Genomic DNA, 12,382 nt, shown 5'->3' with positions numbered 1-12,382 from the left:
CAGCCTGGAGGAGGCATGGGGGGATCCATGGCAGAGCGTATAGCGGCGCGGAGAACGAGACACAGGGAGAGGCAAGGACAGTGCCGACAAAAGGAGGCGGGAGCGAGAGCAGCTCCGGCACAGGGAGATCAAAGGAGCAGGACTCAGCGCTCCTGATCTGGCAGCGTACGCTGAAGAGCTAGCAGGCGCTCTGTTGATCGGTGCCGGCGGCTCAGGGGCAGCAGCAACTGGCGCCGTGCTGGTAGTGAGGCAGATCGGCGCCGTGTAGTCCGGCACCGCACGATGGCTTGGGAGCAGTGTGGGTGCCAGTGCCATGATGGTCAGTTCCGGGTCAGTTCTCGGAGCCGGCAGGGCACTGTGCAACCGAGGTAGAGGAAGGGGCTGAGGCAATGCTGCCTGGGGAGCCGGAGTATGAGAAGGCTCCCACGGGCGCTTTGGCTTTGGAGCCGCTGAGGCAGGGGGACGTGGCTTCACAGTGCCAGAGGTCCCAGGTCTGTCAGGCTGACTTTCCCTGCCATTTAAGGCAGCTGGTAGGGATCTTGTCAGGGAGACCCTACGCTTCTTCTGAAGCTCTATAGTCGGGGAGGAAGCCCGGCGCTTGAGGGGCTGCTGGTCAGAATCAGTTTGTTGCGGCTGCAGAGCTTTATCGAAGAGAAGCATTTGCAGACACCTCGCTCTCTTTCCTAGCCCTGGAGGTGAGTCTGGTGCGGTGGGTACACGAGATTCCCCCAGACAATGGATGCATTCCGAGTGGCTATCGGAGGCTGGTATTGCCTCCTGGCAAGAGCTGCATTTTTTGAAACCAGCAGTTGACATTTTGGCGGTTGCCATGAGGCAGTTGTTATTTGCAGCCGAGTTTTATCTCTGAGTAAATGGTAACGTGGTGATAATGTCTCTGTTCTGTTGTCTTTATCTGTTGTTTTTTTTTTTTTCTTTCTTTCTTTTTCTTCAGGGAACGCAACTAGATACAAGAAGCGAAAGGGAGAACAGCTGAGAGGCGGGAGGTAAGCATAGTAAGCGGTTTCTATTCTTACTCCCGTTCAATTCTTCTTGGTTTTTTTTTTCTTCCAAGAAAAAAGGAGAAAAAAAGAAGGGAAAACGAAGTAAGGGTGTATGTACAAGGAGGGAACTAGAAATAATCTAGTTCAGCGCGCTAAATGAAGAGCACGGTTCCAAGCATCTGCATCCTGACGCAGTGAAGAGGAACTGGCGGGGGGGGGGAGGGGGGAGGAGGGGAGACCACACGAAACAGAAAAGAGCACGAAAGCCGCAAGCCCACAGCACATGCGCGGTCCGGCCGAACACTGCTCATCACAAGCTTCCGTCTGCGGCGCTGGGGCAAGCCCAGCACCCATAGTGGAGCACCCACAGGGACATCCCCGAAGAAGCATGTAAGGTTACAATTAGCTCTCCTTCCTGCTTCAACAGGGCTTATCAAATCAAGATGAGTGTTAAATTCAGAAAAACAAGCTTCTTAATGTTTTAATTTTTGGAAGAAAGTAGTCCATGTGTACTTTTCAAATATGAACCTTCCAGAGTGTTGAAGTCCTACATACACAAAACATTTGATAGAATAAGGTACAAATGAGCCATTTACATGCAAGACCTAAGAAAATGCTATGGCCTTTTAGTTTTATTTAGTTATTTCAGTGCTGAAAGAATGGCTTTGAAATACTAAAATAAATTTGGCTTATGTTCCCCATACTCAAAAATGTTGTTAAATATTGCACCTAGCAAAATGGTCTGTTAATACTAGGTTTCCAAGCAGCTGCCTCTTAACCATTGAAAAACTATACCTTGACACTCTTTTTTTCATCTGATCCTTCAGTCATGAGATATGCCTTATCACCATCTGTTCCTTCTACACTGAGAAAGCAATTCGTTGTGTGGCCAATCCCACTAGGAAGGACCTTATCCCACAGCATTGCATTAATGACAGAACTCTTTCCACTGCTTGTTCTAGAGAGAGAGAATATAAAAGTATTTACATAAAGCAAGGCATACAGAAAATCAACTTCTGCTTTAGACTGCATCCTTCCTACTTAACTAAGACCAGATTCTTCATGTTGTTCCCGCTGGCATATCTGTGTGTCCATACACAAAGGACAGTTTGCAAGAGTAGAGCCTGGTTAGGTCTAGGGTTGCCAGGTTTTAAACCAGATCGCCCTGTTGAAAAGGGACCCTGGCGGCTCCAGTTGGCACCACCGACAGGGCTGTTAAAAGTCCTGTCAGTGGCACGCTGGAGGCCTGGGTTTAAGGCCCATAAGCTCAGGGATGGCCAGGAAGGCTCCACACACTTATTTTCCCCCCTGACAAAAGTCCCATTGTAGATACAGTTATATCAAAATAAACATGCTTTTAAAAATGGAGCTTATTTTGTGTGCCAAGCCAGTATATGCTATACCATCAAAAGGTCTTTTTTATGGGTATAAACTATATCTACACTAGAAGGGATTGCCAATAAATAAAACTATACTGAGAAACTCTTTTTTTTTTTAAAGTGTAGACCTGTCTAGAGTGGCCAACTTTTTAATTGCACAAAACTGAAGACCTCTGCTCCTGTCCATTACTTGCTCCATGCCCCCTCCCTCTGTCGCTCACTCTTTCCCACACTCACTTACTTTTTACCCGGCTGGAGGTAGGGGTGGCAGCCAGTGTTCCTTACATAATTTTCTATCCTTGTGTGGGTTGAATTTGCTTTTGGGTGGGTTGAAATTTCTTATGTGCAACACCAATACTGAGGTAGTGTGTGGATGTGCACCACCAATACAAACAAAAAAACTGCTTCCCTGCCCCCTCTTCAGCAAGGGGGAAGGGGAAATGCGAGTAGTTGACAAGATTAACTGATAAGCCTAGGCTTATCGGTTAATTAACTAGTCCACTACTCGTTGACATCCCTATCAGTGATCTGAGAGTCACTGCGGATAGTTCTCTGAAAACATCCACTCAGTGTGCTGCGACAGTCAAAAAAGCAAATAATGTTAGGAATCATTGAAAAAGGGATAGAGACTAAGACAGAGAACATCTTATTGCCTCTATATAAAACCATGGAACACCAACATCTTAAATACTGATCTTGGCACTAGAAAAAAATTCAGAAGAGCGCAACAAAAATGATTAGTGGAATGAAATGGTTGCTATTTGAGGAGAGAATTATAAAACTGGGCCTTCTCAGCTTGGAAAAGACACAATTAAGGTGGATATGATAAAGGTCTATATCATCATGAAGGTATGGGAAAAGTGAACAAGGAAGTTATTTAGTCCTTCCCATAGCACAATAACGGGTCACCAAATGAAATTAATACGTAACCATAGCAGATTTAAAACATACAAAAGGAAGTACTCTCTCACGCTACGCACAGTCAACTTGTGGAACTCCTTGCCAGAGGACATTGGGAAGTTCAAGACTATAACAGCATTCAAAAAAAGAGCTAAATAAGTTCACGGAGAATAGGCCACAAATCTGACCTTAGATGACAAATCAGGTGACAAATTTTAGGTGACAAACTTGAGGAATTGTCCCAGATTGAGGCATCCCTTAGAGGTGGTTTTGGAACAAACTGTTAACTTAACAGTAACAAGTCACCAGGACCAGATGGCAGTCACCCAAGAGTCATGAAAACTCAAATGTAAAATTGTGCAACTATTAACTGTGGTTTGTAACCTATCCTTTAAATTAGACTCTGTTACCTAATGACTGGAAGACAACGAATGTGATGCCAATATTTAAAAAGGGCTCTAGAGGTGATCCTGGCAATTACAGACCAGTAAGTCTAATGTCAGTACTTCGCAAATTAATTGAAACTATAGTAAAGAATAAAATTCTCAGATACATAGATGAACATAATTTGTTGAGGGAAAGTCAACATAGTTTCTGTAAAGGGAAATCATGCCTTACTAGAGTTCTTTGAGGATGTCAACAAACATGTGGAGGAGGAGGATCCAGTAGATATAGTATACTTAAGATTTCCAGAAAGCCTTTGACAAGGTCCCTCACCAAAGGCTCTTAAGTAAAGTAAGTTGTCATGGGATAAGAGGGAAGGTCCTTTCATGGATTGATAACTGGTTAAAAGACAGGAAACAAAGGGTAGGAATAAATACGTTTTCAGAGTGCAGAACGGTAACTAATGGGGTTCCCCACCCCAGGGTCCGTACTAGGACCAATCCTATTCAACGTATTTATAAATGATCTAGAGAAAGGGGTAAACAGTGAGGTGGCAAAATTTGCAGATGATACTAAACTGCTCAAGATAGTTAAGACCAAAGCAGACTGTGAATAGCTTCAAAAATATCTCACCAAACTAAGTGATTGGGCAACAAAATGGCAAATGAAATTTAATGTTGATAAATGTAAAACATACTGGAGAAAATAATCCCAACTATACATAATATATGATGGGGTTTAATTTAGCTACAACTACTCAAGAGAGATCTTGGAGTCATTATGGATAGTTCTCTGAAAACATCCACTTAAGGAACATCTACATTGCAACACTATTTCAAAATAACGAGCACTATTCCAAAATAACTTAGTCCGTATAAACAGAGCAGGCAGTTATTTCGAAATAGTGACAAAATACTGTCAAGCTGGAGGACTTCTTACTCTGACTCCTGTAACCCTCATTGTATGAGGAATAAGAGAAGTCAGAGGAAGAGTGCTCTATTTTGAAACAAGTATAGCGTAGACACTCCCTATTTTTAAATCAGCTATTTTGAAATAAGATATGCAATTATTATTTCGAATTAAGCCCTGCGGTGTAGACGCACCCTCAGTGTGCAGCAGCAGTCAAAAAAGCAAATAGAATGTTAGGAGTCATTAAAAAAGGGATAGAAAATAAGACCGAGAATATCTTATTGCCTCTATATAAAAGCATGGTACACCCACATCTTGAATACTGCATACAGACATGGTCGCCTCATCCCAAAAAAGATATATTGGCACTGGAAAAGATTCAGAAAAGGGCAACAAAAATGATTAGGGGTTTGGAACAAATCCCATATGAAGAGATATTTAAAAGACTTGGAATTTTCAGCTTAGAAAAGAAGAGACTAAGGGGGGATATGATAGAAGTCTATAAAATAATGGCTGGTGTGGAAAAAGTGAATAAGGAAAAGTTATTTACTTGTTCCTATAATGTAAGAACTAGGGGTCACCAAATGAAATGAATGGGCAGTAGGTTTAACACAAACAAAAGGACTTTTTTTCCCCATGAAGCACACAGTCAATCTGTGGAACTCTTTGCCACAAGAGGTTGTAAAGATTAGGACTTTAAGAAGGTTCAAAAACCAGCTATATAAATTCACGAAGGTTAGATCCATCAATGGCTATTAGCCACGATAGATAGGAATGGTGTCTCTAGCCTCTGTTTGTCTGGAAATGGATGACAGGAGAGGGAATCACATGATGATTCCCTGTTGTGTTCCCTCCCTCTGGGGTATCTGGTATTGGCCACTGTCTGCAGACAGGACACTGGGCTCAATGAACTTTTGGTCTGACCCAGTATGGCCGCTCTTATAGGTCCATCAATGGCTATTAGCCAGGATGAGCAGGAATGACATCCGTAGCTTCTGTTTTTCAGAAGTTGGGAATGAGCGACAGGGGATGGACCACTTAATGACCTGTTCTGTTCACTCCCTCTGAGGCACCTGTCAGAAAACAGGAAACTGGGATAGATGCACCTTTGGTCTGACCCATTATTGCCATTCTTACTTGTAATTAGAACTTTTCCAGATTAAGTAGGACTTAACTATGAATTTCACATGATCCTAAACATCTTCCAATATTTGTACTTGTCTGTGAATCACACAGCATAGTTGAGGTCATAAAAAGTAATCATGACTAACTTCACACTAGCTAGTCTGCCCTCTAGCTTGAAAAATATCACCAAAATCTGAAGTTGTAACCCAGTTTTCTGCTCTTTTTTTCCTCTCTTGCTTATGTACGGAAAAACAAGCAATCAAACATTTCTTTCTTTTTCTGGGTCATCGACATTCAACACAAACCAAAGTCCCTAAAAGTGTGAGGAAATTAAACAAAAGACCATCACAAAGTTAAAGCAAAACTATGGGATGAGGATTCTGGCAATCTCAAAATACTCTTCAGTTAACAATGGTTCTACGCAGCAGAATCACACTATGGAAAGTTTTGTAGAAATAATTAATCATTCCATTGAATTTTGCCAATGGAAAGCATGTGATGACACATACGTAATTAAGCTGCAGTCACGGAACAGGATGGCTTCAAAAGGAAGATTCAACAGTGAATAGACAAGTGTGAATGGGTCTTTATACTATATTAATGCCTATGTTAAATGCCTTTTTGCTTAGATTTCAGCAAAAAGATTAGTGCCCACTGCTCTAACAACTAACATAATAATGTTTAATGTAAACGGGACAGAATCTGACACCGTAAGAGGGAACAGATTAAGAATTGTTTAAGCTAGGACATTAGCACTTTTGTTGGTATAACTTGTGTCACTCGGGAGCATGAAAAAACAGCTCTCTGAGCAACGTAAGTAACTAACAAAAGAGTTGGTGTGGACTGGGGATGTTAACAACCCGGCAGCACCCCAGCTGCTCTGCTCCACCACTTGTCAGTTTCAGCAGTGACGGAGTTGGGGAAGCGGCGGAGCAGGGCAGCTGGGTGCTGCCGGGTTGGTCCCGCAGCACCATCCCTCACCCCCCCGGCACGGTGATAACTACTGCAGTCTGGGGGGTGGGGAGCTCGCTCCCCTCCTGGAAACTCTCGGCGGCGGTGCAGAGCTTCCCCCGCCTTCCTGCAAAACAGCGGAGGGTTTGCCCCTCACCGCGCCGTTCCCTGCCCACCCCCTACCCCCAGCCGGACGCAGTGCAGATCCCGGCAGACCCCGTCACAGGGGTATAATCCCCTTCCCCTCTTCTCCCCTTCCCTTCCCTTTATCAGCCGCGAGCGCCCATGGGGCTCTCAGCAGCTCCAATTGTCCAGCTGGCCAAAGCACTTCCGGGTTCCAGTTGGTGCCGGACTATCGGGAGTGCTGGACCACTGGATGCCGGACAATTGGAGTTTTACTGCATTAATCATTGACATTGATTAAAAATAGCATAAATGAAACATTATAAAAAGGACTATTTAATGGGACTTCTACTGCTGCATCTTTTTGCACATTTCTTTGAAGTTTACATTATAACTGGTCAAATTCAGTTTCATGCATGCATTCAGACGGTCTGTCAATCTTGAGCACAAATTATCTTTGATGTGATTCAAATGAGAGAAAGCCTGCTCACACATGTAAGTGCAGCCAAACATTGAAAGTAAAGCCAAACTGATATTCTGCATGGTGTTGTATGAGACACGAAGTTCTTTCCAAGATTGCAAAATCAGATCATCATGCTCCAATTTTGTGTCAGCCCTTTGTGCAATTCTGTCAATTCTGCATTTTTTGAGCAAGGCATTCTAAATCAAAATTCAGATTGATGGATTTTTCCACCCCAATATCTAACTCCTTGAAATTTGCTATTTTCATTTCCAAATTGCTTTAAACTATGGCTCTAGAGCCAAATATGGCTCAGTACTGAACCAAACATGGCTCGTCATTCTCAAAATACACACAGCTTTTTAAATTGAAATGAAAAATTAATTCAAAATTTTAAAAACACGTAATTACTCATGTCAAGATGGGTTTTTTCATTTATTTCACCTTTAACTGTTCATTTTAACAACCATCCATCCTCCTCGCTCATGAGGGTCATACATTCTCTTTGATTGGTCAAGAAATCTTTCCATCACCATGTGTGATAGTGATCTCTGTAACCCCCCAAACAGTAAAAATGGCGAAGAGAAAGAGAAATAACGAGTACTGAAATTTTCAAAAGGAGTGGACAAACTTGTATGCATTTGTGGACAGGGCTGGATGTTCACATTCACTACAAATGAGACAGACACTGTTCGCGAACAAAAAACAAAAACAACCCTACAAATGTTATGACAAAACATACATTTGCTACAAAATACCCTGAGGGTGATGCACCAAAAGCAGCCTACGAGGAGCTGCCGCAAAAAATGAACATTGCACAAAATAGTCTGGCACATGGGAGACTAAAATAAAGTGGGAGCTTAAACTCCACGTTTTGCTGGCTCATACAGCATTATGCGAGAAGGGAAGCCTTTCACTGATGGTGATTACATGAAGAGATGCATGCTAAAAATTGGTCATGAACTATTTGACGAGTTTCACAACAAGGATAAAATCTTACAGAAAATTCAAGACATGCCATTATTGGCAAAAACAATTCATGACAGAACTATGAAAATGGCCCATCAAATTGACAAGGAAAAATTGAGTACAGCTACTTATTTTTTGTTTGCTTGGACAAGACAACTGACGTGTGACATTAATCAGTTCTGTATTCTGGACAATATATCTGTGGAAATGCTTTTCACAAAGAAACGATTGATATATTGCCAATGAAAAAATCAAACAAGGGACAAAGACATCCTTAAAACTGATGTACTTTGTAAACAGAAGATTATTCAACAATATTTCTCTTATCTGTGTGTACAGACTGTGCACCTAGAATGGGCATGGAATGTGTGGGTACGGACTGTGCACCTAGAATACATGGAATTCCTTACTCTCGTCACAACAGCTGAATAGCCCGCTTTTGAACTTTCATTGCATCGTACATCAGGAAGCACTTTGTGTGCAATCTTGTGGAAATGAATTCAGAAATATAATGGACTGGTTGTTTGCATTGTCAATTGGGTTCCTGCCCAAGCCTTTAATCACCATCCATTTCAGCTGATTCCAAATTCCCTGATCTACTAATGTACAATCTTCGCTGGGTATCTTGTGGCAAAAGTTGTGTCTGCATTAAGCCTTTTTTGGATATGAAGGGTGGCAAACACATCAAACTTTCAGACCGTGACTGGTTGCTCCAGTTTTACGCTCTTGTCGACATTACTAGTCATTTGAACCTTAAGCAACACGGGCAAGGAAATATAGTCCTGACTCTGCAGCAGGCAGTGTTTGGATTTGAGTCAAAATTGACTGTCTTCATCAAAGATATTGAGACGGGAAGACTGGCACATTTTGAAAGATTACAAATATTTTGTGATTCGTATCAGAGAGAGAATCCAAGTAACAGCCTCTATTTGCAGCAGCTTGCCAGGTTTGTCTGAGCTCGTGATAGCATTCAAGTATCGTTTTGTTGACTTTTGCAAACACGGTGCTCTGTTTGTTTATGATTCGTCCACATGAAGTGTCCAATGAAGAACTAAATTTGACAGTCATCTCAGTCAGCGATTTGGAGCAACCTCTGTCCATTGGGAGCTTGGACACCTCCCCAACGACAGGAGCTGCTGCCATCCTGCACTGCTGCCTCTATATCAGAGGTAGCACCATAAGGTGGCAGGCAGCTGGTCCGTGAGGAGCTGATTTTTATATTGGCTCCCCTCACAGACTGACTCTGCCTGTCACCCTGCGCTGCTGCTTCTAATAGAGAGGCAGCATTGCGGGGTAGCAGAGGGCTCCCTGGGAGAGGGGCTGGGAGCACCCTGGTTCCCAGCCCCAACCTTAGGGACTTTTGAGTAGTCATGTAACCACTAAGATTTCACACAGCTACATGACTATTAAATTACACAATAGCTAACAACCCTAGTGAACAAATTAGAGTAAGTCCAGAGAAGAGAAACAGAAGTGATTAGAACTATAGAAAACATGATTTAGAAGGAAAGATTGGGGGGGAGGGCAAGAAGAACCCTGGAGAAGAAGAGAGAAGAGGGAGACATAACAGTCTTAAAATATTTAAAAGACTGTTAAAGAGTTGAGTGATAAATTGTTCTCCTTAACCAATAAGGGTAAGATGAGAAGTAAAGGAGATTTAGCTTAAACACCAGGAAAAAAATTCCTAACTGTAAAGATAGCTAAGCGCTGGAACAAAATTATTTAGGGAGGTTGTAGAATTTGTCACGTGAGATTTTTAAGAAAAGGTTACAGAAACAGCTGATAGGGATGATCTATATTATACTTAAGTCCTGCCTCAGGGTAGGGAACTCATCAGATGACCTATCAAGAGCGCCCTGCCTGGATACAAAACTGGTATCTGTATACCAATCTGCAAAAATGATCTGCAGATACCCGTGGATATAAAACTGATATCCACCAGTTTGTAGGGTTCTAGATATAAAATGTGTATCGCATCCATATCGATATTGGTAACAAATCATTACAAGGCATTATGGAAAATCCAAGCACATATAAAATTAAAGAGATAAACATTAAACCTTGAAAGAGAAAATCCAATTTAGTTAGGTAATAAAATTTATTACCTGCCAAAAAATGCAACTTTCATGTGTCTCCGAGAAAGCACCTCACCGATGACAGCCAATTTGTTTTTATATGCTTGTATTTTCAGTAGTTCTTCTTCAGTTGCTACATTTTCAAGTTCTGGGTTCCTGTATGTTGCTATATATAAGAAAAGATAATTATACAAGGAATAATGGGACCAACTTATGTTCCAAAGCATCAACACTAAGTTATTTAATACAAACAAAGAGCTGTGTACAAAATCTCTGATAGTAGCATTTTAAATCTACTCTCCCAACTAAAACATAAGAATTTAGGAACCGGAATAAGCCACAGCAGCACATTGAACTAAGTTTGCTAAGTCACTAATATCACTTTTCTGCTTTTTTGACCATTCTTTGTGATTCCCTCTCCTTCATAGGGGCAAGGGGAGGGGGAAGGGAAGAGCAGGGGAAGAAGAATAATCAATATCATCACGATTCCTATGCAGTGAAGACCTGATCTAAAATCTAGAGTTAACTTGGGTGGCTTAGCACCCAGAATAGTTTAGCCCAGTTATGAGTACATAAGAACTTAAGAACAGCCATACTAGGTCCATTAAACTCAGTATCCTGTCTTCTGACAGTGGCCAATGCCATGCGCCCCAGAGGTAATGAACAGAACAGATAATCATCAAGTGATCCCTTTCCTGTCACCCATTCCTAGATTCTGACACACAGAAGCTAGGGACACCATTCCTACTAGGGATGTAAAATCCTGTTTAATTGGCTAACCCATTAAACATACTGTTTAACCAGTTAAACGATTAAGGGAGGATAAACAGGAGGGCTGCTCTGCCATAGACATAGGCTGCACTGGCCAGGCTGTGTCAGTCCCTGTCTTCAGCAGGCCAGGCACCCTGCAAGCAGGAGCTGTTCTGGCAACCTGGTTGGAACAGCTGTTGCCTGCAGGGCGCTTGGGCCTGCTTTGGACAGAGGCTGCTCCAGCCATGCCGGAGGAGCCCCTGTCAGCAGCAGGCCCCCCCGCAGGGCTGAAGCAGCCCCCTACTTGTGGCAGGCAGGGAGCTGCTCCAGCCTCCACTGGTTAACATTAATCATAAGTTTCATCCCTAATTCCTACTCATCTTGGCTAATAGTCACTATCCTCCATAAAAGTATCTAGTTCTTGTCTGAACCCTGTTAAAATCCTAGTCTTCACAACATTCTCTGGCAAGGAGTTCCATGGGTTGACTGTATATACTGCATGAAGAAATAATTCTATTTGTTTGCTTTAGATCTGCTACCTATTAATTTTATTTGGTAAACCCTAGTTCTTGTGTTATGGGAGCAGGTAAATAATGTTTCCCTATTTAATTTCCTTACACTGGTCATGATTTTATAGACTTCCATGATCTTCTCCCCAGTTTCCTCTTTTCTAAGCTGAAAAGTCCCAGTTTTATTAATCTCTCCTCTTATGGCAGCCATTCCAAACTCCCATAGCCGCATTTGAGTTACTATGCCCACACTGGTGTTACATGCATGCTTATGTGTTGCTAGTAGTTTTAGGAAGGTATATCCAATGGTTCAGTGGTTCCCAACCTGTGGTCCGCAACAGTACTGCAAAGGGTCCATGGAAAGTTTAAAAAGAAGGATACTTTTTATTTTCTTTTTTCTCCCCCAGGGAGGGGAGTCAATGACATTTTAATAGACTGAAAAGAGGTCCATATGCTCAAAAAGGTTGGGAGCCACTGCAATAGTTCTTTGTGCTGTAGCAGGTTGAGTTGTCAAATGATTCTTTCCTAGTGAATTGTTGGAGAAGTGGTTTCTTTTTCTGGTCACAAGGAATAAACTGTTAGAACACCGGAAGTCTATCAGCATTCAAGTAGTTTACACTGTATCCTCACTGGCCACTCACTGGATACCAACCCCGGTGAAAGACTCTGGCTTTCGCCTAAGGTCCCAGAAGAGCCATTGAACTTGAACTGAAGGCATCACATAACTCTGCTCAGAAGCTTGTGTGTGGGGAGTGGCAGATGGTTAGAGGCAACACTTGAGTAAGAACACACATTAACTCTGCAGTTATGACATACTCTCAATGTTGCCTAGCACAAGTAGTTTAAT

At 42.4% G+C, this 12,382-nt stretch overlaps 1 protein-coding gene across 4 annotated transcripts in view; it reads right to left on the bottom strand.

Annotated features, from left to right (window-relative positions):
* Positions 1-12,382, bottom strand: part of MFN1 (mitofusin 1) — a 61,146-nt gene that overhangs the window by 46,862 nt on the left and 1,902 nt on the right. For all 4 annotated transcript variants that reach the window (XM_075938022.1, XM_075938020.1, XM_075938019.1 and 1 more), the window contains exons 3-4: positions 10,307-10,442; positions 1,797-1,959 (exon numbers count right to left, since the gene is read on the bottom strand). In XM_075938022.1, the coding sequence (XP_075794137.1) occupies positions 1,797-1,959; positions 10,307-10,442 (299 nt within the window). The remainder of the gene's footprint in view (positions 1-1,796; positions 1,960-10,306; positions 10,443-12,382) is intronic.

This window comes from Pelodiscus sinensis, chromosome 10 (genome assembly GCF_049634645.1).
Source record: "Pelodiscus sinensis isolate JC-2024 chromosome 10, ASM4963464v1, whole genome shotgun sequence".
Classification (NCBI taxonomy): Eukaryota; Metazoa; Chordata; order Testudines; family Trionychidae; genus Pelodiscus; species Pelodiscus sinensis.
The sequence above is the reverse complement of the archived record's forward strand: the minus strand, read 5'-3'. Positions and strand labels throughout refer to the sequence as shown.